Below are 25,398 nucleotides of genomic sequence, written 5' to 3' on the forward strand. Positions count from 1 at the left end.
CCCCCAACACCCCCATGGTGTCCCAAACACACCCCCCCATGTCCCCTGGGTCCTCCGGGTCCCCCCATCATGTCCCAAACACCCTCCCCATGTTCCCCTGGGCCCCCCTCCCATCTCCCCAACCACCCCCTGCTGTGTCCCCAACCCGCCTCTCCATGTCCCCCCCCACAGGTGCCCCCCCCCCGCCTCCAAACGCCCCCCTGGGGACCTCAGCGGCCAATTGACCGACCTGCGGGCGTCGCTCGGGGGGTGCCGGGAGTGAGAGCGGGGGCTCGAGGCTGAAAACCGCGACCTCCGGCACGTGGTAGAGACCCTGTGGGGGGACGTGCGGGAGTGAGAGGCCCGCGAGAGCCACCTCGCCCTGCGCCTGCAGTGAGTGTGTGCCGCCCCCCCCAAATATCAGGGTGCCCCCAAAAAGTGGTGTTTAACCCCCCCCCAACCCCAGGAGCCTGGAGGAGGAGCGGGACCTCTGGCAGCGCGAGGCCGAGGAGCTGGAGGCTGAGAACCGGCGGCTGAAGGCGGAGGCGGCGCAGCAGGAGCGGGCGATGGGGGAGGCTGAGGGGCACGTGCGGTGGCTGGCTGCCCGCCTGCAGAACGCAGAGGTACGTTATGGGGGGGCATTTGGGGGGGCTCCCCCCTTCCCCCCTCAAAAAAAGGGGGGGGTCTGGCACCAATTGGGCCGCTTTTGTGCCTAAAAAGGGAGGGAGGGGCTCAGGAGCCCACGGTGGGGGCTAGTTCCTGCCCCTCCCCCCCCCGGCTGTTTTCTGCCCCCCCCCCCATGATGGGAGACAATTTTGCCCCCCCACTCCCCCGGGCTGTTTTTTGCCCTCCCCCACCTCCTGCGCCATGACAGGGCTGATCTTCACCCCTCCCCCCAGGCTCTTCCCCCCCCCCCCCCCCCCCCCCCATGACAGGGGCTGGTTTCCCACCCCCGAGGGCTGATTTTTGCCCCCCAAACCTTGACAGGAACTGGTTTCCTGCCCCCCCAGGGCCATATTTTGCCCCCATTCCCCCCCCCCCCCGCAATGATGGGGGCCACTTCTCCACCCCCCCAGGGCTGTTTTCTCCCAATTACTGTGTGTCCCACCCCCAATAACCACCCTGTCCCCCCCATTACTGCCCCCCCAGGCGCAGCTGGTGCAGGTCAGGGAGCAGCCGCTGACGCAGGAGGAGCAGCTGCAGTGGGAGATCGCGCTGCTGAGGTTGCAGCGCCTCGTGCTCATGGAGCAGCTGTAGCTCCAGGTGTCCCCAACGCTCCCCCGGGGTGTCCCCAACAATCCCCTTGTCCCCTGGTCTCCCTTTCTGTGTCCCCAACACCCTCCCGTGTCACCAACTGCCCCCATGGTGTCCCCTGGGCCCCCTGCAGTGTCCCCAACACCCCCTGCAGTGCCCCCAACCACCCCCCCCATGGGTCTTCGGCCCCCTTCCTAGGGCCCCAGCACCCCACCATGTCCCCAACCACCCCTGTGGTGACCTCAATGCCCTCATGGTGTCCCCAACAGCCCCCCGTGTCCTCTGGTCCCCCCTATCCCATGTCCCCAACAACACCCCTGGGTCCCCCCCCATGTCCCCTGGGCCCACTCGGGTCCCCCTCTGTGCCCCCAACCCCCCTCCCATGTCCCCAACCCCCCCATGGTGTCCCCAAATCCCCCCTTGCCGCCCCCTCCCCAGGGCACCATCCGGGTGTTCTGCTGCGTGCGGCCGGTGCTGCCGCAGGAGCGGGGCCAGCAGCGGGGGCCGGGACCCCTCCACTTCCCCCCCGGCGACGAGAGGAGCCTCGTGCTGTCCCAGCCCGGGGTTGGGGGGGACCCCACTTAATATAGGGGGTTTTGGGGCGAATCCCCTTGATTTAGGGGATTTGGGGGGCAAAGTTGTGTTTTTGGGGGCCCCCCAACTCTCCTGCCCATCCCCTGTGGGCCGCGGCGCAGGAGCGGGCGCAGGCGCAGGGGGAGCAGCGGCGCCTGCACAACCTGCTGCAGGAGATCAAGGTCTCCCCAGCCACCCCCCGAGTCCCCAACCACCCCCCCACGTCCCCCGGACTCCCCTTCTACGTCCCCTTTGTGAGAGAAAGGGGGTTTCTGGGGGGGGGGAAATAAATGGCCGTGGGAACTGGGATCCAGGGGGTTACTGGCAGCACTGGGATCTGGGGAGCAACTGGGGGGGAAGTGGGATCTGGGGGCTATTAAAGTAACTGGGATCCAGGGGGCTACGGGGGGGGAACTGGGACCTGGAGGCTACTGGGCGGCTACTGTGGGAACTGGGATCCAGGGGGTTACTGGGGGCTCTGGGGGCTTGTGGTGGGCGGCAAGGAAGGCCCAGTGTAGGGGCCTGGACCGTGGGAAAGTTATAGAGAGAACATACCAGTACACTGTTATGTAACAGCATGAGATAGCAAGAAAGCACAGGGATGTGGCTTAAGTTTATAGTAAGTATCCAATTAGAACAGTAGAGGTGGCACGCAGCCAGATTATGGACAATACTTGTAGCCAATAGCTTAGTGTGTGACCGTTACATAAGAGAGTATGTAGGTTATAAAAGTGTGTGTTAACCAAAAGAAAGAAGCTACTAGAGCACCGTATTGGTGTGCTGTAGTTCTTTCCTCGCGCGGACCCCAACAGCCCAGACTCTATGATCGAGGATGCCAGGACCCGAAGCCAAAGGCCTGAGGCCTTTATTGTTATTCTACTGCCGTGTTTAACTGGTACAATGCAGGAGCCGGAGCGGGCAGCTCACGGTAACACCAACACTCACACGCTGAGCACCCATCCCCTGTTCTGGGAAGAGCCGCAGTGTCCTGGGCTCCACACACCAACAGCCGGTCCCTGTTCCCAGCTGTGTGTCCAGAGCTGCCCTTCAACACAGGGTCACTTCTTTGAGGCCTCACAAGGCCCCGTGAGCTGGGCTCGGCCCCTTTATCGTAGAAGCAGCAAAAACTATTCCCAGCGCAGCGTTCCCCAGCGACCCCGCTGCCCCCCAGGTGAAGCACAGCTGTGTGCAGGCCGAGGGGCTGCCAGAGGTGCTGCCACCCGGGAGGTGACACGGGGTGACGAGGGGGGCCCAGCAGTGCCAGACTGGGCCATACTGGGCTGGTGCTGCCACCTGGGAGGTTATACAGGGTGACGAGGGGGTGTCACCAGTGACAGACTGGGCCATTGGAAGGGGCTGCCCAGGGAGGTGGTGGAGTCACCATCTCTGGAGGGGTTTAAGACAAGACTGGACATGGCAACTTAGTGCCCTGGTCTAGTTGACAGGGTGGTGTCAGGGCAACGGTTGGACTCGGTGAGCCCAGAGGCTCTGCCAACCTCATCGATTCTGGGATTCTGACTGTGCTACACCGGAACCTTTGAGCCTTCCTGATGCTTTGTGCTGCTCAAAGAGCATTTTGGAAGAGGAAATGCACAACATTCTGCTGGAAAAATACGGTTCAAATCTAGTGACACGTTTGCAGCCGCTTTATCCCTCCCCCAGCCCAGGCTCGGGCCCAGTTCAGGCTCTGGTCCCAGTTCACAGTTTGGGGCCAGCTCCCAGTTCAGGCCCTGTACTGGTTTGGGGGCAGCTCCCAGTTCAGGCCCTGTACTGGTTTGGGGGCAGCTCCCAGTTCAGGCCCTGTACTGGTTTGGGGCCAGCTCCCAGTTTGGGACAGCTCCCAGTTCAGGCCCTGTACTGGTTTGGGGCCAGCTCCCAGTTCAGGCCCTGTACTGGTTTGGGTCCCGGCTCTCACAGTGGGGCTCTGGCAGCTCGTTAAGGACATAACGAACACGCGCTCGGCCCCTCCCCAATTAATTTATTCGCTGCTCCCGGCCCCATGTGGCTCGTTAAGGCGTTAATTGATGAGCAAACGAGTTGCTGCGGTGACACGAGCGCTGGTGCGGAGCCGGTGTCCCCGTGTCCCCTCCGTGTCCCCTGGCACGAGCCACAACCTGAGCAGGGACCGAGGGACAGCTGGGAAGTGACATGGGGGTCCCACCAGTGCCAGACTGGGCCATACTGGGATGGTGCTGCCACCCGGGAGGTGACACGGGGTGACGAGGGGGGTCCCACCAGTGCCAGACTGGGCCATACTGGTCCCCCCCGGTTGGGGTGGTGGGAGGTGACTCACTGGCATGTCCGGGGGGGTCAGGGGGCGTCACCGTTGTCCCAGTTGTCCCCATCGTCCTCGAGGATGGCGGCGCCCAGGGCCTGCAGCTGCGTCACCAGGGAGCCCAGCGCCGCTGGGGGACATTGGGGACACGTTGGGGACATGGGGGGACACCGGGGACATGGCAGGGGGACTCTGGGGACATGGGGGGTGACACTGGGGACATGGGGGGGTGACACTGGGGACATGGGGGGGGTGACATTGGGGGGCACCCAGGGGTGTCACAGGACATGGAGGGTGGACATGGGGACACCACTGGGAACACGGGGTGACACTGGGGACATGGGGGGGTGACATTGGGGGGCACCCAGGGGTGTCATGGGACACGGAGGGGGACACTGAAGGGACACGGGGACACCAATGGGGACACGTGCAGGTGCCACACGGGCCACCCCTACCTCTGCCGGGGAGGCGCCCCATGCTGTCCTCGCGGGGGGTGGCCTGGGGGTGACACGAGGGGTGACACAGGGACAGCAGCCACCCCTGTCCCCGAGTGCCCCACCCAGTGTCCCCAGTTGTCACCCCTTCCCCGTGCCACCGCCACCCCATGTCCCTGTGTCCCTCCCATCCCCACCCGTGTCCCCAAACCACCTCACCTTGTCCCGTGTCACCGTGTCCTTTGTCACCTGGCCGTGTGTCACCTCCTCAGCCACCCCCAAGGCCACCGCTGCGGGGACAGGGACACGCCACGGGGGGGACATGGCAGCCACTGCTCACCCCCAGGGTGGCACTGGGGCCCCGTGGTGTCCCCAAGTGTCCCTTGGCCCATGTCCCCTCGTGTCCCACCAGCGATGGGTGGAACATTGGTGTCCCCAACGTGTCCCCACTCACCGCTGCGCTGGACCTTGGCCACCGTCCCCATGAGCAGATGGGCGCTGCCTGTCACCTTGGCCACCGGGCTGGGGACAGTGTCACCGTGTCACCCCCCCGGCGCCACACGTGGGTCAGGGCCAGCAGGGTGGGGACAGTGCCACCACGTCACCCCTGGGGTCCCCAAGAGTGGGGACAGGGTCCCCTGCCACCCCTGGGGTCCCAATATCACCCCCAGGGTCCCCTTGCCACCCCCAGGGTCCCTTTGTGACCCCTAAGCTCCCCTGCCACCCCCAGGGTCCCCATGTCACCCATAGTGTCCCCTGCCACCCCCAGGGTCCCCATGCCACCCTCAGGGTCCCCATGCCACCCATGGTGTCCCCTGCCACCCCCAGGGTCCCCATGTCACCCATGGGGTCCCCTGCCACCCCTGGGGTCCCCATGTCACCCATGGGGTCCCATGCCACCCCCAGGGTCCCCATGCCACCCCCAGGGTCCCCATGTCACCCATGGGGTCCCCTGCCACCCCCAGGCCCCCCTGGTGTCCCCCAACCGTCACCCCACAAGGTGGCCCCTCCTCTGTCACTCACTCGTCCCCCACTGGGTCCCGCTGCCACCGTGGCCGGTCCAAGGCCACCGCCGGGGCCACCAGCCCTGGGGACAGGGTGACACCAGTGTCATCAGCCCTGGGGACAGGGTGAAGCCAGGGCCACCCACGCAGGAGGAGGGGTGACGGTGGCATCGGGGGCTACCCTGTTCCTGTCCCCTTCCCCATGTCCCCAACCCTGTCCCCGTGTCCCCAACCCTTCCCTGTCCCCACATCCTTGTCCCCTCCTCACATGTGTCCCCTGTCCCCACGTCTCCCTCCCTGTGTCCCCATCTTCATGTCACCCTCCCCGTCCCCGTGTCCCCCTCCTTGTGTCCCCCTCCTTGTCTTTGTGTCCCCATGTCCCCTTTCCTGTCCCCATCCCCTCCTCGTCCCCGTCCCCCCCTCCCTGTCCCCATGTCCCCGTCCCTGTCCCCATGTCCCCCTCCCTGTCCCTGTGTCCCCGTGTCCCCCTCCCCGTCCCCGTGACCCCTTCCTGTCCCCATGTCCCCCTCCCTGTCCCCATGTCCCCTCCCCGTCCCCGTGTACCCCTCCCTGTCCCCGTGTCCCCCTCCCCGTCCCCGTGTCCCCCTTCCTGTCCCCGTGTCCCCTCCCCGTCCCCGTGTCCCCGTACCCTGTAGGACACGGAGCCGCTGTCCTGCCCGTCGCAGGCGCCCGCTGAGGGTCACCATGGTCCCGGTGGCTTCTGTCACCTCAGCCTCGCGCGCTGTCACCACCCCGGCCAGCCTGGGGACAAGGGGGACAGTGGGGACACAGGGATGGGGGGGGGCACGACACGGGGACAGGGACACACGGGGGCAGGGGACACACGGGGATGGGACCACCAGTGACACGTGGGGACAGGGACACTGGTGACCTCCCAGTGTCCCCATCCCTGTCCCCATCCCAGTCCCCTCCCAGTATCCCCAGTACCTCCCAGTACTCCCCCCAGTCCCCCAGTCCCTCCCAGTCCCCCCCCAGTTTCTTTCCCGTTCCCTCCCAGTTCCTCCTAGTTGTCCCTCAGTCCCTCCCAGTTGTCCCCCAGTCCCTCCCAGTTGTTCCCCAGTCCCTCCCAGTGTCCCCAGTCCCTCCCAGTACCTGGCAGCCGCCCGGGCCAGTCCCCCCAGTGCCTCCTCAGCCGCCTCTGCCCGTCCCCGCTGTCGCGTCACCTCCTGTGCCAAGCGCTGGGCACAAGTGCCACCACGTCCCCAACCTGTCCCCAGACCCTCCCGTGGCCCCAGGATGTCCCCGGCCACGTACTGGGACACGCCTGTTGGTCACCGATGTCCCCAGGGTGTCCCCAGTCCCTCCCCAAGTGGCCTCCTCTGATGTCCCCAACGTGTCCCCACGTCCCCAAGCCATCGCTGACCCATCCCCATGTCCCCAGTGTGTCGCCCCCCATCCCCAGCAGGTCCCCACAGGTCCCACGTGTCTCTCCATGTCCCCAGCAGGTCCCCGTGTCCCCAGCAGGTCCCCACACGTCCCCCGTGTCCCCCCATGTCCCCAGCAGTTCCCCACATGTCCCATGTGTCCCCAGCAGGTCCCCACATGTCCCATGTGTCCCCAGCAGGTCCCCAGAAGGTCTCCACATGTCCCCCCATGTCCCCAGCAGGTCCTCGTGTCCCCACATGTCCCCCCATGTCCCCAGCAGGTCCCCCCATGTCCCCCGTGTCCCCCCTGACCTCGGCGTCCCGACGCTGCAGCTCGGCGCTGGCCGCCCTCTCCCGCAGGCTCAGCTCCAGGCGCGTCACCCGCCGTGTCCCCGCTGCCACCGCTGTCCCCAGCGACCCCACCTGAGGAACCCGGGGTGCCAGGAGTCACCCAGGGGGGACCCAGAGCACCCAGAAGCCCCCCAAAAGGGAACAGGGACCCCCAGATGGCACCCAGGTGCCCCCCAAACTCCCCCCAGATGGGTCCCAGGCACCTGGGTGCCCCCCAACCCCCTCAGATGGGACCCAGGTGCCACCCCAGGAGGGAACCAGGTGCCCCCCAACCCCCCCAGATGGCACCCAAGTGTCCAGGTGCCCCCCAAGCCCCCCCAGATGGGTCCCAGGTGCCACCCCAGGAAGGATCCAGGTGTCCAGGTGCCCCCCAAAACCCCCCAGATGGGTCCCAGGCACCTGGGTGCTCCCCAAACCCCCCCAGATGGGACCCAGGTGCCACCCCAGGAGGGACCCAGGTGCCCCCCAAGCCCCCCCAGATGGGAACCAGGTGCCACCCCCAGGAGGGACTTGGGTGCCCAGGTGCCCCCCAAACGCCCCGAGATGGGTCCCAGGCCTCTGGGTGCCCCCCAAACCCCCCCAGATGAGACCCAGGTGCCACCCCAGGAGGGACTTGGGTGCCCAGGTGCCCCCCAACCCCCCAGATAGGACCCAGCCCCCCCCCAGGGAGGGTCCCCAGCACCCTGACCCCCCCACCTGCGCCTGCAGCCCCCGTTGCGCCTCCTCCTGCGCCCGCAGCTGCACCAAGAGGGCGAAGACCTTCTGCCGCCAGCACCCCAGGAGTGACAGCAGCCGGGGGGGGGCCACCGCCACAGGGACCCCGCTGGGGGGCAACTGGGGGGGGGAGGAGAGGGGGAGATGGGGTGCTCTGGGGCACCCACCCCAAGCACCCAGAGACACCCCAAAGCCACTCAACCCCCCCTCAACACACCCATGGCCACCCCAAGGGCACCCAAGACCCGCCCCTGTCACCCCAGACCCCCCCCTTATACCTCAGGGCTTCCCCAGCACCCCATAACCCCCCCAGGGGCACCCTGTGCCCCCCCAGCACCCCATAACCCCCCCCAGGGGCACCCTGACCCCCCCACCTCGCGGCCCAGCTCCCGCTCCTGCAGGGTCAGGACGTGGCCGAGGGCGCTGAGCCGGGCCTGGAGCAGCACCTGGGCCTGGCACTGGGGGGGGACAGGGACAGTGTGGGGACATCGCGGGGACACCAGAGGGACGGGGGATGTGGGGACATGGTGGGGACAGGGCACAGGGCCACCATGTCCCCCCCACCGTGGGGACACCAGAGGGACATGGGGCCACCCTGGGGACAAGGGGGGACAGGGCCACCCTGGGGCCACCCTGGGGCCAGGCCCACCGTGTCCCCAAGGGGAGGGGACATTGTCCCCAGGGGACCGGACTCACCTGCTCCAGGGGCTGCTCATCAGGCTCCGCCCCCCGCGCTTGGCCCCGCCCCCTCACAGCATCAAGCTCCGCCTCCAGGGGCCTGCCAATGGGGACTTGGGTGTCCAGGCTCTGGGGGTTACTGGGAGCACCGGGAGGGTTATTGGGGGGGATTACTGGGAACACTGGAAGGGTACTGGGAACACTGGGGGGTTACTGGGAGCACTAGAGGGGGAAACTAGGAGATTCCAGGGAGCACTGGGGGTTATGGGGTGCACTGGGAGGGTTAGTGGGTGATTACTGGGAAGACTAGGGGTTACTGGGATGGCTACTGGGCAGCACTGAGGGGTACTGGGAGGTTACTGGGAACATTTAGGGGTTACTGGGAAATTATAGGGAACACTGGGGGTTACCGGGAGGGCTACCAGGAACAGTGAGGGGGTTACTGGGAGGTTACTGGGAGCACAGGGAGGTTACTGGGCAGCTACTGGGAATACGAAAGTACAGTAAGAACAATTAGGGAATACATGGGGGGGCAACTGGGTGCACTGGGGTGCTACTGGGAGAACTGGGAGGATTACAAGGAGCACCAGGGGGTAACTGGGAGGTTACTGGGAGCCCTTACCTGGCACCGGGGGGGCGGAGCAGGAAGTGCGACGGGGGGACGAGGGTGACTGGGGGACTCTGGGCCATTGGTGGCACCTTGAGGGAGGGCGACACGACTCCCAGTAAGTCCCAGTAACTCCGAGTATCCCCCTATTCCCAGTCCCAGTAAGACCCAGTAACCCTCCATGGGCCAAATAACACCCAGTACCCCAGTCCCAGTACCTCCCAGTAACCATCCTACTGCCCTAGTAACTCCCAGCACTCCCCTATTTCCAGTCCCAGTACCTCCCAGTAACCCCCAGTGAGGGCCTGCTCCCCACTACTCACAGTGCCAGTAACCACCAGTGACTCCCAGTAACCACCAGTGACTCCCAGTTCAACCTGTTATGTCCCAGTGACTCCCAGTCCCATCCCCCTCAACAGTCCCAGTAACCCCAGTGGCTCCCAGTTTACTGCCCCCCCGCAGCCCCAGTAACTCCCAGTATCCCCCTATTCCCAGTACCTCCCAGTACCACGCCCCACAGTCCCCAGAGAGTCCCAGTTCCCCTCTTCATGCTCCCAGTAGCCCCCAGTAACTCCCAGTTCAACCCTCATGGTCCCAGGGGGTCCCAGTTCCACCAGTGACTACCAGTAATCACCCCATCATATTCCCAGTGACTCCCAGTACACTCCAACATGCTCCCAGTAACTCCCAGTAGCCCCCAGTGGCTCCCCATTCCCCTCCTTCACGATCCCAGTACACCCAGCGACTCCCAGTAACCGTCCCAGTGGCTCCCAGTACACGCCAACATGCTCCCGGTAACTCCCAGTAGCCCCCAGTGGCTCTCATCATGGTCCCAGTGGCTCCCAGTACCCCCAGTGCCTCCCAGTAACCGCATCCTCATATTCCCAGTGACTCCCAGTTCGCCCTCCCTGCTCCCAGTGCCTCCCAGTTACTCCCAGTCCCCGCCCCCCAGCCTTAGTCCTTCCCAGTACCCCCCACTGATGCTCCCAGTACCTCCCAGTGCTTCCCAGTACCCCCACAACCCCCTCACGACTGCGCAATGCACGCCGGGAACGCGCCGCCGCTGCCGCTCTCCCGCTCCGCGCGGCGAATCCAATCAGCGCGCGGAGCCGAGCGAAGAGCCCACCCCCCTCACCCCTGCGGCGGGAAAACAACAGCCAATGAGAGGCGGAGGGGCTAAGGTCCCGCCTTCCCGCTGGCCAATGCGAGGCTGCGCCGCGGCATCTGGGGGGGAGGGGGTGGGCGGAGAGCGACGCTGCTCGTCCCGCCCCCTCGGGGAGGTTCCGCCAATCAGAGCTCGAGGGGTGGGGCCTGGGGTAGAAACTGGGGTCTAGGGGGGTAAATCAGGCCCTGAGGGGGTAAATGGGGCCTTGAGGGGTAAATCAGGGTCCTGAGGGGGTAAATGTGGTTCTGAGGGGGGAACTCTGGGTCCTGAGGAAATAAATGTGGTCCTGAGTGGGTAAATCTGGATTCTGAGAGGGTAAATGTGGTCCTGAGGGTGTAAATCTGGGGCCCTGAGGGTGTAAATCTGAGCACTGAGAGGGTAAATGTGGTCCTGAGGGGCAAATCTGGGCCCTGAGAGGGTAAATGGAGTCCTGAGGGGTAAATCTCGGTCCTGAGGCAGTAAATGGGGCTCTAAGGGGGTAAATGAGGCCCTGAGGGGGTAAATTTGAGCTCTGAGAGGGTAGATCTGGGGCCCTCAGGGGGCAAATCTGGGCACTGAGGGGGTAAATGGGGCCCTGAGGGGTAAATCTGCACCCTGGGGGGGTACATGGGGTGGCAGGACCCATCTGCCGGGTCCCTCCCGTCACCCTGGTGCCCTTATGGGTGCGGGAGCGGCAGTGACGTAGGTGCCACCGGTGGTGGGGACGGCCCCCGAGGGAGGTGAGTGCTCGGGGTGGGGACCCCGCACCCCGGTCTGTGGGACACGAAGCCACACCCGGGCACGTGGGTCCCTCTGTGGTTGTGGAAAGGGAAGCGGGTGGGTTCCTGCACGTCCCCCGCAGGATGTCCCCTCCGCCGCTGTCCCCGGCGGTGGCCTTGGCCTCGCTGGCCTCGGAACGGGCTCTGCGGGCGCTGGTGACGTTGGCGGAGGCGTTGGGGACACCGGAGGAGGTGACGGCGAGGCTGGAGGAGGCGAAGGAGGCGCTGGTGGCGGCGGAGGAGGCGTTGGAGAGGTTGGAGGGGGCCGTGGTGGCGGCGGTGGCGGCGGCGGCGGGGACGGCGGTGGGGACGCCGGGGCTCGATGCCGAACGGCTCTACCGGGCGCTGGGGGCGGCCGCCGACGCCGGGGCCGCCGAGCTGGAACGGGAACTGAGGAGGAACCGGCGGCGGCGCCGGGTTCTGTGGGTCATCCGGACCGTCGCCTTGGTGCTGATGCTGGTCTGTTCCCCGCTGCGTGAGTATGGACCAGTAGGGACCAGTAGGGACCAGTCCAGACCAGCAGGGAGCCCTATGGAGTTGTTTGTATCAGTAACGCCAGTACAGACTAGTAAGAATCAGGAGGCAGCTCTACAGGCCAGTAGAGACTTTCCCCTGTCCTGTCCACTTTGAACCAGTTTAGACCAGTAGGGACCAGTTCAGACCAGTAGGGAGCCCTATGGATTTGTTTGGATCAGTAGTGCCAGTAGAGAACCCTACAGACCAGTAGAGACCAGTATGAACCAGGAGGGAGCTCTACAGGCCAGTAGAGACTTTCCCCTGCCCTGACCAGTATAGACCAGTCTGGAGCTTTATGGGCCAGTAAGGAGCTCTACAGACCAGTTCAGACCAGTCTATACCAGTCGGAACCAGTAGGAACCAGACCAGTAGGAACCAGTAAAGACCAGTAGAATGCCCTACAGACCAGTGTAGATCACTATAGAGCTTCCCCTGCCTCAATTGCTATGGACTGGGGGAAACTGGGACAAGACTGGGGACACTGGGATGGGCCTGGGGACACTGGGAGGGGACTGGGGACACTGGGATGGGGGACACTGGGAGGGGATGAGGACACTGGGAGGGGACTGGGGACACTGGGATGGGGGACACTGGGATGGGACTGGGGAACACTGGGATGGGGGACACCGGGAGGGGACTGGGGACACTGGGCGGGGCCGAGGCCCCCCGGTGACGTCCCCGTGCCCCCGGTATCCCCGCAGTGTCCCTGGACGCGGTGCGGGAGGCGCTGGGGGTGACCCAGGAGAGTCACCTCGTCCCCTGCCTGGCCACCCTCACCCTCGTGTGCCAGGTGGCCCTGTGGGGCGCGGAGACATCCAGGCGCCACTTGGCCACCGCCGCCGGCCACCAGCGTCACCACGGTCACCGCTACCGCCGTCTGGCCCGAACCGCTGCCGCTGCCACCGCCAAGGCCACCGAGGCCACCGAGGCCATCGCCACCGCCAACGTCACCCTGGGGACGCTGGAAGAGGTCGTCGGTCACCTGAGGGCCCTGCTGGACGCTGTCACCCAGGACCTGGAGGTGGCCCGGGGTTTCCCTGCCACCGCCCGGGCCCTTGGGGACGCCGTGGTGGCCTTGGGGACAACGATGGGGGACGAGGAGGGGACGCAGAGGTTGGCCCGGGTGCTGGGGGCTCTGCCAGGGGACGAGTAGGGACGGGGACACCAGGAGGGTCCTCCTCATCCTGGTGACACCCCAATGTCCCCTGTCCCATCTGGGGACACCAGGAGGGTCCTCTTCATCTTGGGGACACCCCGATGTCCCTTCTCCATCCTGGGGACACTGGGATGTCCCCTGTCCTACCTGAGGACACCTGGATGTCCCTCCTCCTGGGGACATCAGGGCCACCAGGATGTCTCTTGTCCCACCTGGGGACTTCGGAGATGTCCCCTTCGTGGCCCAAGGACACCAGGGATGGGTTGGTGACACTGTCCCCTGTCCCCTCAATAAACCTCAGGGACACGCTGAGCCCCTGACCTGTCACTGGGGGTTGGGGACATGGCAGGGACATGGGGACACCAGGGGAAGGGGACACCCCCACCCCGTTCCGAGGACACCGGGAGGGGGGATGTCCCCAAGCCGTCCCTGTCAGAGGGCTCAGGACTGTCCCCAGTGTCCCCAAGGGCACCTGGCTGGATGTCCCCAAGCCGTGGGGGACATGGTGAGGACACAGCAGGGCCATCAGCAGGGGACAGCACTGGGGACATCACTGGGGCCATGTTGGGGACATGCTGGGGGCCAGCACTGGGAACACACTGGGGACAAGCTGCTGCCACACTGGGGACATCACTGGGGCTGTGTTGGGGACATCTCTGAGGCCACCTTGGCCCCAGCACTGGGGACACACCGGGGACATCATCAGGGCCAGCGCTGGGGACACGTTGGGGACACTGAGGCCACCATCGGGGCCAGCATTGGGGGACACGTGGGGGATGTGCCAGAGCAGAAGGTTGCGGGTGGCCATGTTGGGGCCCCACTGGGGCCCTTGAGGGGGGACATGGGGCTGCGTTGGGGACAGGGGGGGATATCAGGGGCTGTGGGGACTTTGTGACATCACAGGGGGACATTGGGGGGACACCGAGGACAGTGGGGACCGTGCTGGGGCCCTGTTGGGGACATTGGGGGGGACATCAGGCAGCACGGGGCTGCATTGGGGACATCAGGGACCATGGGGCACTGTTGGGGACATCGGGGGGGGACACGGGACATTGTGGGCCGTGGGGTCCCGCTGGGGACAAGGGGGAGGACACGGAGGAGGGGGTGGGCGGCCGTAGCGGGGTCACGGGGCGGGTGACGTCCCCGCTGGCGGTGGCCCCGCTGGCAGCGTCCCCTCATCCAGCCCCCGCCCGGCCCAGGCCCGGGGGCGGATCCCGCCACGTCCCGGCCCCGCCCGTGTCCCCATCGTGTCCCCACTGTGTCCCCACCGCCGTGTCCCCACCTATGGAGACCCCTGAGGCCACCGGGGCCATCGTCCCCTCCGAGGTGGGAAAAATCTCGGCGAGATGGCGGGGGGGGGGGGGTGGGGGGGTGGACAGGGGAGTGACAGAGGGGACAGGGGATGGCAGGGGGTGACGGGGAGGGAGGGATGGGGACATGAGGGGCAGGGGAGTGGCAGGGGGGACAGGGGTGGCAGAGGGACGCAGGGACGGTGGGGACAGGGAATGGGGTGGGGGGGACGGGGGTGGCAGGGGGGGTGGCAGAGGGGACAGGGGATGGGGTGGCAGGGGGGTGACAGAGTAACAGAGGGGACCGTGACAGGGGGACAGGGCAGTGGCAGAGGGGACGAGGGTGACAGAGGGGAGATGGGGATGGTGGGGACAGGGAAGGGGGTGGCAGGGGGGTGACGGGGACAGGAGGGTGAGGGGGGTGGCAAAGGGGACAGGGCTTGGCAGGGGACAGGGGTGACAGGGGACATCAACAGCAGGGACAAGGGGACGGGGGGGACCCCAGGATGACATCAGGGGACTCCGGAGGGGACAAGGGCCATGGGGAGACCCCAGGGTGGCATCAGAGGACCTTGAAGGTGACAAGGGCTTTTGGGGGCCCCGAGGAGGGAACGAGGGACATGGGGGACCCCAGAGTGACATCAGGAGACCCCCATGGGACAAAGGCCACAGAGAACTCCAGGGAGGGGACAAGGGACACGGGGAACCCTGAGGAAGGGACAGGGAGGACCCCCAGAGTGGCATCAGGGGACAGCAGAGGGGACAGGGGACACCGGGGGACCCCAGAGGGGACAAGGGACATGTGGGACAGCCAGGAGAGGATAGGGGACAGAAGGGACCCCAGATGGGACAAGGGCCATGGGGGACACTGAGGAGGGGACAAGGGACATGGGGGAACCCCAGGGTGGCATCAGGGGACAGCAGAGGGGACAGGGGACACAGGGGACCCCCAGAGGGGACAAGGGACATGGGGGACACCCAGGAGGGGATGAGGGACATGGGGGACCCTGCCACCGGCCATGTCCTTGTCCCCAGGTGTCCCCAGAGCTGCTGCAGCCACTGGTGACCGTGGTGGCCATCCTGGGTGAGCTGGGGGCCACCCCAGGGGACGTCCCCCTGGCCAGGCCAGCGGGCTCGCTGCGGGCTGGGCTGGTGGCCCTCGTTGCCAGCATCCGCCGGGCCATGGAGCACCGTCACGGTGATGCCACCCGCCTCCGACGTGCCCTGGCCACTGCTGGGGCCACCAGGGCCACCACAGAGGCCACTACTAGGGCCACCCCGGTCCCACCGGGGGATTCCATTGTCCCCAGGGCCACCACGGGGGATGCCTGGGCTACCGTGGCGGCCGTCACCCGCGAGTGGCGGGAGGTGGTGGCCTCGGTGGAGGCCACTTGGGCCACGCTGGCAGGGGACACCGAGCACCTGAGGGACGCCTGCAGGACCGCGGCCACCGCGGGGGCCACCGCCGGCATCACCCCAGGCCACCTGGCAGAGGCAGTGAAACAGGAGGATGTGGCACGCCAGGGGCTGCTGGTGACCACCCGGGCACTGCCGGTGGCTTTGGAAGTGGCCACGATGGCCGAGGCGGTGCTAGCCCACAGGACACGGGTGGCCGAGGCCAGCGTGAGGCTGCAGGCGGCCACCGAGGCCACCGAGAAGATGGCGGTGGCAACGGTGGAGGCGGCGGTGGCCGCGGAGCGGGGACGGCGGGCAGCGGTGGCCGACGAGCCCCTGGGACGCTTGGTGGCCGCCTGCCACGGGGCCACCCGCTTCTACTGTCACCTGCGGCGCCGCCTCGAGGACATCGAGGCCACCGTGGCTACTATGGCTGCTGGACACGGTGGCCCTAAGGCTCTTGGGGTGGCCCAGGAGGGTCCTGGTGTCCCCAAGGACCTGCTGGCTGCGGTGGCAGTGGCCGAGGCGCTGTGGGACGCTAGCGCCCGCCTGGCCAAGGGCCACCTCCTGGGGACGCTGCGGGTGGCTCGGGGGTTGGTGGCCACCCCCGGTGTTCCCAGTGCCACCGTGGCCACCACCGTGGCTCAGCGCTGCCGAGATGCCACCGCTGCCCTCCCGGGGCTGCTGCCACAGGGACTGCAGTAGGGGACCGGTGGCTTCATTGGGGACTGATGGCTTCGCTGGGGACCGGTGGCTTCGTTGGGGACCGATGGCTTCATTGGGGACCGGTGGCTTCGTTGGGGACCGGTGGCATCAAGACGTCACTGCTGCAGTCCTGCTTCTGTGTCACTTTGTCCCCAACGTGCGTGTCACCCTGCCCCATGTCTCCTTTGTCCCCACGTCCCCTCCTCTGTCACCTCCCCCATGTCCTCTTCATGTGCCTATGTGCCACCTCTCGTATCCCCTCCATGTCCCCAGATGTCACCACCTCTGTGGCCCTTCCCTGTCCCCTTTCAATGTCCCCATGGGGATTCCTGGTGTCCTCAAAGCCACCACGACCATGCAAGAAGGTCCTGGTGTCCCCAAGGCCACCGCAGTGGCCTAAGAGTGTCCTGGTGTCCCCAGGGCCACCACGGCCATGCAGAGGGATCTCCTCCCCCGTGTCCCCTCCATGTCCCCATCACCTCCCACGTGTCCCCATGGTCCCTCCTGTGTCTCCTCCCATGTCCCCTCCTTGTCCCCATGTGTCCCTATGTCCCCCCAAAGGGGGGGTTGGGGTCCTCCACCCCACCAGGGAGGTGACACCCCCGTGTGTCCCCTGTCCCCACAGTCACCCCCATTTTTACTACCAAAACCTTCTTTATTGCGGGGGGGGTCACCGGGTGTCCCCAAGGGTGTCCCCAAGAGGGGGGTGGGGGGGAAGTTGGGGGGTGTCATCGCTTGCGCCCCTGTCTCGCTCCTTCCCGAAGCCTTTGGGTGGCCCCAGGTGTCCCCTGGAGGTGACGAGGGTCCCCCGGGGGGGGTCCCCCGGGGGGGTGCAGCAGGAAGGGCCGCAGCTGGAGGCGCTGCCGCAGGAGCCCCGTGAGCAGCAGCTCGGGGGAGGCCACGGGCAGGCGGGCGCCCAGCGCCGGGGCCCAGCGCCCCGCGTCCGCCCCGCACGAGATCACCACCCGCCGGGGCTGTGGGGACATGGGGGGAGGGGTCACCAGTGGGGGTCCATGTGTCACCCACCCCCCCCCAGGAGCACCCCACGGTCCTGGGGGCACCAGGAACCCACTAACCCAATGGGGACCCCCCAAGACCCCCAGGATATCCTGACCCCACCCAGGGCACCCTGACCCCCCCCCAAAGGCCCCCCAACCCCAATGGGGACCCCCCAAGACACCCAGGGCACCCTGACCCCCCCCAAAGGCCCCCCCCATGTCCTCCCCAATGGCTCTGGGACCCCAATGTCCTCTTGGGTCTCCTCCCTGGTGGCTCTGGGACCCCCATGTCCCCCCGTGTCCCCTTGGGTCCCCTCCCCGGTGGCTCTCGGACCCCCATGGCCCCCCTCTGGGCCCTCCTGTCCCCCCCCCCGACTGTCCCTGCTGTCCCCTCACCCCGTAGGTGTCGGGCATGGTGGGCAGGAAGGTGCCACCGCTGCAGGTGATGATGTCCCTCATGTGCTCAGGCTCGGGGCGGACGCTGGGGGTGACGTGGACCTCGTAGCCCTGGGGACATCGGGGGGGGGGGACACAGAGGGGACACGTCCGTCAGGCCACCCCTGAGCCCCTGGGATGTCCCCTGGGGGACGAGGACACCTTGGGGACACAGGGGACACCTTGGGGACAGCGTGAAGACACCAAGGGACATCGGGGGCCACTCCTTGGGGCTGTCCCTGAGGCCACCACGCTGGGCCAAGGCCACATGGGGTGACACAACTTGGGGGACCAAGAGCACCTCAGGGCCACCTTGGGGCCACCAGCAAAGGAGGGGACACCCCTCTGGTCGTCCCCAAGTCCCCCTTGATGGGACTGAGGCCACACGGAGGGACACAACTCAATGGATGACAAGGACATTTGGGGCCACCAGGCCACTAACGGGCCACCAGGTGACATTGGGTGACATCAGGTGACATCGGGTGACACCCTCTGACCACCCTGTGCCGAGTCCTCAGGTGGGTGTCCCAACTTGGTGAGGGGACAAGGCCACCCGTGGTGGCTCTGAGGTCCCTTAAGGAGGGTTGGGGACAGTCAGGAAGAGTTGGGGACAATGGGGAAGGGTTGGGGACAGTTGGGGACGCTCACCTGGAGCAGGGGGTGGCGGCGGGCGCGGCGCAGGGCCTCGGCCAGGCTGAAGCCGAAGTGACGTTCCTGCTGGCTGTCACACACCAGGAAGGGACCCGGCGCGAGGACGCGGCCGCTGCTGGAACTCTGGGGACACCAGGGGGACACGTGGTGGCACCCCCCAACCCCGGGGACACCCCCAAGTCCCTCCCATCCCCAAATGTCCCCCTCCCTTGTCACCCAAAGTCCCCTTGTCCCCAAGGATCCCACTGTCTGCCCCAAGGTCCCCCCGTGTCCCCAAGGTCCCCCCGTGTCCCCAAGGACACTTCCTTGTCCCCGAACACCCCCCTTGTCCCCAAGGACACTTCCTTGTCCCCAAGGTCCCCCCTTGTCCCCAAGGACACCCCCTTGTCCCCAAGGCCCACGGTGTCCCCAAGGACACCTCCCCATGTCCCTAAGAGCCACCCTGTCCCCAAAGATGAACCCTGTCCCCAAAGACCCCATCCCTGTCCCCAAGAGCTCTCGTGTCCCCAAGGACCCTCTCTTTGTCCCCAGAAACCTCATGTCCTGTCCCCAAGGACCCCCCACGACCCCAAGATCCTCCTTCCTGTCCCGAAGGACCCTCTCCTTGTCCCCAAGGACCCCACCCCGACCCCGCCCCTGTGGGACCTTGTGAAGCCACTCGGGGGTGACGATGGGGATGCCACGGGCCACCGCGCAAAGGAACTTGACGGTGCGTCGGACGCGGTCGGTCACTAGGTGGGTGCAGTCACAGACGGAGGTGGCCATGGACCCTCCAAGTGTCCTCAGGGCCACCTCCATTGCTGGGGAGGCCACCACCCCTGTGAACAGCACCTGGGGGACATAGTGACACCATGGAGACATGTTGGGGACATCCCTGGGGTGGCCACCACCCCTGTGAACAGCAGCTGGGGACATGGGGAGACCATGGGGACATGTTGGGGACATCCCTGGGGTGGCCACCACCCCCATGAACAGCATCTGAGCACATGAGGACACCATGGGGACATGCTGGGGACATCCCTGGGGAGGCCACCACCCCTGTGAAGAGCATGTGGGGATGTCGGGACACCATAGGGATGTGTTGGGGACATCCCTCAGGCCACCTCCACCTCCCAGAACAGCACCTGGGGATGTGGGGACACCATGGGGACATGTTGGGGACACACCTGGGGTGGCCACCACCCCTGTGAATAGTAGCTGGGGATATGCGGACACTCTGGGGACGTGTTGGGGACATCCCTAGGGTGGCCACCATCCCTGTGAAGAGCAACGGGGGATGTGGGGACACCATGGGGACATGTTGGGGATACCCCTGAGGAGGTCACCACCCCCATGAACAGCACCTGGGGACATGGGGACACCCTGGGGACACCCCAGGGGACCATGGGGGACATGGGGACACTCAGGGTGACACCGGGGGACACACAGGGACATCAGGGGACACCCCTGGGTGCTGCTCCCCCTTCCCACAGTACCTTGGGGGGGGCGGAGCCAGGGCCCCCCCGGGAGCGGAGCTGGGGCCCGCTGATCTCTGGCAGCTCCTCTTCCTCCTGGGGGGGGCGGAGCCATGGCATGAGACCCCGCCCCTTCCTAACAAGCCCCACCCACCCCCTTTAAGCCACACCCCACCGTGGGCTCCACCAATCAGCAGCCAGTAGGGGTGCCCCGCCCCAATCCACCCCACTTGGCCCCACCCACAACCACGCCCCATACTTTAGCTCCGCCCACCCAGCACATGGCCACGCCCACCACCGTTAGGCTCCACCCACAGCCCCGCCCACCCAACCACACCCACCTGAGCACGTCCCTGCGAAGGGGCGGAGCCTGTCTGACGGGGGCGTGGCTTGGCGGGTGGGCGTGGCTCCACTTGGCCCCGCCCCCTCGTGATTGACACCTCATTCAGGGGAGGGAGGGGGCGAGTCTGGAGGCGGAGACTGCGCCGCACGGGGGTGGCACCAGGGGGCGCCCCGCCCCTCCTGGCCCCGCCCTCCGCAGAGGCTCCGCCCCCTCGGCTCCTGGCCAGGCGCTGGCTGCGACGAGGCTCCTCCCCCACCTGTGGGAATTGTGCGGGGGGGTCAGCACCCCTGGGTGCCCACTAGGGTGGGGGTGGCAGCACCCAGACCCCCCCGGGTCCCATTACGGTGGGGGCAGCAGCACCCAGACCCTGCCCCGGGTCCCATTAGGGTGGGGGTGGCAGCACCCAGACCCCCCCGGGTCCCATTAGGGTGGGGGTGGCAGCACCCAGACCCCTCCGGGTCCCATTAGGGTGGGGGTGGCAGCACCCAGACCCCCCCCCGGGTCCCATTAGGGTGGGGGGTGGCAGCACCCAGCCCCCCCCAGGTCCCCTCGCACTCACCTCCCCACCAGGGGCTGCTCCACTCCCTGTCCCCTCCTGGGCCAATGTCACCGTCACCGGGGTCCCCGCCCTGGTGTCTGGGGGGTCCCGGGGGGGCTGCTCCTCCTCCTCCTCCTCGGGGGGGATGAAGGGCTGGGTGGGCTCCTCGGGGTCCCAACCAGGGGCTGCGCCTGCGGGAGAGTCACGTTGGGGACACAGGAGTGACCAAGGGGGGACCCAGGTGACCGGGGGGGACCCAGGTGACAGGGGGGGTGACACCCAGGTGACGGGGGGGACCCACGAGACTCGTGGGGGACCCAGGTGATGGGGGGACACCCAGGAGTTTGGGGGACCCAGGTGACTTGGGGGGGCACCCAGGTGACCGGGGAGGGACCCAGGTGACTTGGGGACACCGAGAAGTTTGGGGGGGGACCCAGGTGACGGGGGGGGACCCAGGAGACCAGGGAGGACACCCAGGTGTCCCGGGGAGGGGACACCCAGGGAGGGGACCCCCAGGTGTCCGGGCCACCTACCCTCAGCCATGGGTGCCAAGAAGTTCTGGGTGGGCTCCAAGAAGAGGTCGAAGTCCTCTGTGGGTGGGGGGGGGGGAAGAGCCTTGAGAAGGGACCTGGGCGAGCAAGGGGGGGAAACCCAGGTGACCTGGGAGGGGACACCCAGGTGACCAGGGCCACCCCGCTTACCCTCGGTGTCACTCAGTGTCACCGTCACCCCTGTGTCCCCAGCGGGGGTGACGCCGTCGCTCCTGGCTCCACCATCGAGCCCCAAATCTGGGGCCACCCGTGAAGATTCGGTGGCCCGAACATCTGGTGGCACAGGTGGGTGCTGGTCCCTCGGTGGGGGCACCTCGTGGTGGCACCTGGCCTCAACACCTTGATGGGGGACCTCAACACCTGGATGGGGGATCCCAACACCTTGATGTGGGACCTCAACATCTGGGTGTGGGACCTCAACACCAGGGTGTGGGACCTCAACATGTGGATGGAGCACCTCAACCCCTTGATGTGGGACCTCAACATCTGGGTGAGGGATCTCAACACCTTGATGTAGGACCTCAACATCTGGATGTGTGACCTCAACACCTGGATGTGGGACCTCAACATCTGGATTTTGAGCCTCCTCAGATGTTTTTGGGGCCGAAACGTGATGTTTTGAGACCGTCCTTTCCACATCTGGGTCACCCAGCGATTTTTGGGGGAAACGTCTCTTTGGGGACAATTTCCGGCATTTCGGGTCCGTCACCTCCACATCTGTATGGCCACGTGGTGTGGGGGGCGCCCCATCTGGACAGGGAGGATTTCGGAACCAGATTCGTCTCCGAACATCTGGAGTGGGGAGCATCTCATCGGTGTCGCTGCTGTCCCCGTGGCTGGCGGGAGGGGAAACATCTGGATTTGGGGATGTCACCGCCACATCTGGATCACCAGGTGCCCCCCAAGACCCTCGTGTTGCCCCAACATCTGGAATTACTCCATTGTCCTCAACATCTGTATCACTGCCTGCATTTGGGAGCGGGCATTGGGCTTTGGGGCCTTCAACATCTGGATTTGCACTCATAGCCTTCACATCTGGATGGGCATTGGTCCGTGTCCACCCCTCGAGGTCAACATCTGGAGCAGCGGTCATGTTAGCAACTGGATCGCTGACCTCATGGCTTGTCCCACCTCTTTTCGGAGCTCCAGCACCAGGAAGGGCGTTGAGGTCCTCCACATCCGTATCGCTGTCACCGTCGGTGGCCACCGAGCCACAGCGGAGGCCACCAACATCTGGATTCGGGGTCTCCATCACCACAGTTGGGTGTTTCTGGGTGGTTTGGGGCGTTTTGTGGCTTTGGGGGCAAAGACCACCTTGACCCAGGTCGTCTTCTTTCACGTCGGTCTCACTGTCCGGGCTCCAACGTTCCTTTTGGGGTTCTTCAACATCTGGATTTGGGTCTTTGCTGGTAATTCTATGGATTATTGGCCATCCAACATCTGGATTCTCCTCCTTCTCCTCCACATCTGTATCGCTGTCCACCACAAGCGTCCAAGCCTTGTTTTGGGGTCCTCCAACACGTGGATTCGGGCTCCCTGTCCCCACATGTTGGTTCCTTTGCACATCTGGGCTGGCACGATGGGTCCCCACATCTGGATTGGGAGCATCCTCCTCCACATCTGTATCGCTGTCCACCAGGAGACGCCATCGTCCTTCAACGCCACGATTCATGGTCGCTGTCTGCACATCTGGGTCTCTGGGGGGCATTTGGTGGCTTTCTGGACATCCAACATCTGGATTGGAGGTGTCCTCCTCCACATCTGTATCGCTGTCCACCACGAGCCTCCGGTGACCCTTTGGTGAACCTTCAACATCTGCATTATGAGTCTCCATCACTATATTTGGGGGCTTTGGTATATTTTGGGTCGTTTTATGGATTTTAGGGTGTCCAACATCTGGATTGACTCCATTCTCCTCCACATCTGTATCACTGTCCACCATGAACATCCGATGACCCTTTGGTGAACCTTCAACATCTGCATTTCGTGTCTCCATCGCCATAGTTTGGGTTTTTGGTACATTTTGGGTCATTCGATGGGTTTTAGGGTGTCCAACATCTGGATTGACCCCATTCTCCTCCACATCTGTATCACTGTCCACCACAAGCATCTGCTGACCTTCTCTGGGCCCTCCAGCTGCTGAGCTCTCCATCTCCACATCTGTATCGCTATCCACAAGTGGCCAACGCCCATTTTGAGGGCCCCCAACATCTGGATTCGGGGCCTCCCTCTCCACATCTGGACTTTCGGGCCCGTTTGGGGCCATTCGAAGTAGTTTTGGGGCCCCAACATCTGGAAGGATGTCCCCATCCTCCACATCTGTGTCGCTGTCCACCACGAGCACCCGCCACCTCTTTTTGGCGCCGCCAACATCTGCATGTGGGGCCCTTTCCCCCACATCTGGACGCTGCCCCCATGCTGGCTTCCGGCGGCGTTTTCGGGGCCGCCGAACATCTGGGCGCACATCTGGCTCCTCCGGGTCGCTGCGGGGCGGGGGTGGATGTTGGGGGTTCAGGTGAAGCCTCACCCCCCAAACCCACCCAGAGACCCTGCACCAAACATCTGGGCTTCACCCACCTCTCGGGCACCACTCGGGGCGACGCGGTGTCTCCCGGGGCCCTCATTGTTATTGTAGGACCTACAATAAATCCAGAGCGTCCTATTGAACCTGGGTTTACCCCCCACCTCTCCCCCCATCTTGGTGCCTCCTCCTGGTGGCCCAACGTTTACATAGGTCCTACCATAACCTCCGTGCCGCCGGGTTTGTGTAGGACCTACAATAACCCCCCACTCACGCTGAGGTAACTCCTCGTCCTCCGAGTCGCTGGCGAGGGGGGGGCCCCGCTCCGGTGGCCGCCCTAGAGAGGAGCCAGATGTTGGAGCCAGATGTTGGGGGGGGGGGCCGTAGGACGCCCCCCCCAGTGCACCCCACAGCCCTCCCAGTGGGGGACCCCGATACTGGGGGACACACACACACGACACCCACCTGTGCCCCCCAGGGTGCTGAGGCCTCGGTGGCGCCTTCGGGGCATGGTCTAATGGGGGGGGGGAAACTGCCCCATGGAAAAATCTGCCCCCCCAAAACTGCCCCCCCCAACCACCAACCGCCTCCCCCAGCCCCTAAACTGCCCCCCAAAACTTCCCCCTCCCCAAACTGCCCCCCTTGGTCACCACTGCCCTCCCCAACTGCCCCCCCTGGTTTCTAACTGCCCCCCCTAAATTGCCCTCCTCAGCCCTGCATCCTGCCCCCAAGGACCCCCAAATTGCCTCAGAGAGCCTCAAACTGCCCCAGGGACCCCCCATATTGCCCCAGAGAGCCTCAAACTGCCCCAGGGACCCCCCAAATTTCCCCAGAGAGACATAAACTGCCCCAGGGACCCCCCAAATTGCCCCAGGGACCCCCAAACTGCCCCACGCCCCTCCCAACTGTCCCTCAACCCCCTCCCAACTGCCTCAGGGACCCCCCAAATTGCCCCAGAGAGCCACAAACTGCCCCAGGAACCCCCCAAACTGCCCCACAGGGCCTCAAACTGTCCCAGGAACAGCCAAACTGCCCCACAGGGCCTCGAAGTGCCCTGGGGATCCCCCAAACTGCCCCTCCACCCCCCCAACTGCCCCAGGGATCCCCCAAATTGCCCCACACCCCTCCCAACTGCCCCTCGACCCCCCCCAACTGCCTCAGGGACTCCCAAACTGTCCCAGGAACCCCCCTAAACTGCCCCTCACCCGCACCCAAATGCCCCTCGACCCCCCTCAACTGCCCCAGAGACGCCCCAACCTGCCCCGCAGGGCCCCAAACTGCCCCAGGAACCCCCTAAACTACCCCACGCTCCTCCCAACTGCCCCTCGACCCCCCCCCAACTGCCTCAGGGACCCCCGAATTGCCCCATAGAGCCTCCCACTGCCCCAGGACCCCCTAAACTGCCCCACAGGGCCCCAAACTGCCGCGGGAACCCCCCCAACCCGCCTGACAGGGCCCCTGGACTCACCCCTCCCGCGCCATCACCGCCGGGCCCAACCCCCAGCCCTCATTGGCCGTCACCTCCGCGCGTCACCGCCTGTGTGCCTTCCCATTGGCTACCGCGAGCGTCCGTCCAGTGCGGAGCATAGAGAGGGGAGAAGGACGGTCCTCCGAGCGCGGCAGCGCGGCGCTCCCATAGAGCCACAGGGAGGTGGCGGTGCCAATAGCG

At 65.8% G+C, this 25,398-nt stretch overlaps 3 protein-coding genes across 6 annotated transcripts; 1 reads left to right on the forward strand and 2 right to left on the reverse strand.

Moving 5' to 3' along the window:
• Nucleotides 1–3,891: 3,891 nt before the first annotated feature.
• CCHCR1 (coiled-coil alpha-helical rod protein 1) lies at nucleotides 3,892–9,337 on the reverse strand. Its single transcript, XM_068409356.1, has 13 exons — nucleotides 9,270–9,337; nucleotides 8,666–8,786; nucleotides 8,344–8,427; nucleotides 7,952–8,089; nucleotides 7,217–7,327; nucleotides 6,633–6,718; nucleotides 6,169–6,281; nucleotides 5,539–5,602; nucleotides 4,970–5,037; nucleotides 4,735–4,805; nucleotides 4,537–4,579; nucleotides 4,100–4,211; nucleotides 3,892–3,920 (listed from the first exon to the last, which is right to left on the reverse strand). Exons 1-12 carry the CDS (start codon nucleotides 9,335–9,337, stop codon nucleotides 4,117–4,119), a joined length of 1,062 nt encoding a protein of 353 aa, XP_068265457.1. The 3' UTR covers nucleotides 3,892–3,920; nucleotides 4,100–4,116.
• A 4,711-nt stretch (nucleotides 9,338–14,048) lies between these two features.
• Nucleotides 14,049–16,365, forward strand: LOC137668153 (uncharacterized). Its single transcript, XM_068409460.1, has 2 exons — nucleotides 14,049–14,175; nucleotides 15,174–16,365. Exons 1-2 carry the CDS (start codon nucleotides 14,134–14,136, stop codon nucleotides 16,236–16,238), a joined length of 1,107 nt encoding a protein of 368 aa, XP_068265561.1. The 5' UTR covers nucleotides 14,049–14,133; the 3' UTR covers nucleotides 16,239–16,365.
• Nucleotides 16,366–16,872: 507 nt separating this feature from the next.
• MDC1 (mediator of DNA damage checkpoint 1) lies at nucleotides 16,873–25,241 on the reverse strand. 4 transcript variants are annotated; one of them, XM_068409170.1, is made up of 13 exons: nucleotides 25,198–25,240; nucleotides 24,195–24,243; nucleotides 24,004–24,066; nucleotides 23,786–23,846; nucleotides 21,359–23,691; nucleotides 21,191–21,247; nucleotides 20,679–20,848; nucleotides 20,118–20,375; nucleotides 19,798–19,872; nucleotides 18,968–19,153; nucleotides 18,320–18,445; nucleotides 17,633–17,743; nucleotides 16,873–17,212 (listed from the first exon to the last, which is right to left on the reverse strand). In XM_068409170.1, exons 2-13 carry the CDS (start codon nucleotides 24,238–24,240, stop codon nucleotides 16,967–16,969), a joined length of 3,732 nt encoding a protein of 1,243 aa, XP_068265271.1. In that variant the 5' UTR covers nucleotides 24,241–24,243; nucleotides 25,198–25,240; the 3' UTR covers nucleotides 16,873–16,966. The 4 variants fall into 4 exon arrangements, with proteins under 4 accessions (XP_068265271.1, XP_068265269.1, XP_068265272.1 ...); XM_068409168.1 differs by having other exon boundaries at nucleotides 23,950–24,066; XM_068409171.1 differs by lacking the exon at nucleotides 21,191–21,247 and having other exon boundaries at nucleotides 23,950–24,066; nucleotides 25,198–25,241.
• Between the last annotated feature and the right edge of the window lie 157 nt (nucleotides 25,242–25,398).

This window comes from Nyctibius grandis, chromosome 10 (genome assembly GCF_013368605.1).
Source record: "Nyctibius grandis isolate bNycGra1 chromosome 10, bNycGra1.pri, whole genome shotgun sequence".
Lineage (NCBI taxonomy): Eukaryota > Metazoa > Chordata > Aves > Nyctibiiformes > Nyctibiidae > Nyctibius > Nyctibius grandis.

Excerpts from the sequence above, each read along its gene's own strand:
- CCHCR1 (XM_068409356.1), bottom strand. The coding sequence starts at position 9,337 with ATGGCCCAGAGTCCCCCAGTCACCCTCGTCCCCCCGTCGCACTTCCTG. Across the intron at positions 6,719-7,216 it reads TGCAGCGTCGGGACGCCGAG|CGCTTGGCACAGGAGGTGAC; the intron begins GTCAGGGGGGAC and ends ACTTGTGCCCAG. Across the intron at positions 5,603-6,168 it reads GCGGCTCCGTGTCCTACAGG|GGCTGGTGGCCCCGGCGGTG; the intron begins GTACGGGGACAC and ends CCCTGTCCCCAG.
- LOC137668153 (XM_068409460.1), top strand. The coding sequence starts at position 14,134 with ATGGAGACCCCTGAGGCCACCGGGGCCATCGTCCCCTCCGAG. Across the intron at positions 14,176-15,173 it reads GGGCCATCGTCCCCTCCGAG|GTGTCCCCAGAGCTGCTGCA; the intron begins GTGGGAAAAATC and ends CCTTGTCCCCAG.
- MDC1 (XM_068409168.1), bottom strand. The coding sequence starts at position 24,240 with ATGCCCCGAAGGCGCCACCGAGGCCTCAGCACCCTGGGGGGCACAG. Across the intron at positions 21,248-21,358 it reads GACACTGAGTGACACCGAGG|AGGACTTCGACCTCTTCTTG; the intron begins GTAAGCGGGGTG and ends CCCCACCCACAG. Across the intron at positions 20,376-20,678 it reads GAGCAGCCCCTGGTGGGGAG|GTGGGGGAGGAGCCTCGTCG; the intron begins GTGAGTGCGAGG and ends CAATTCCCACAG.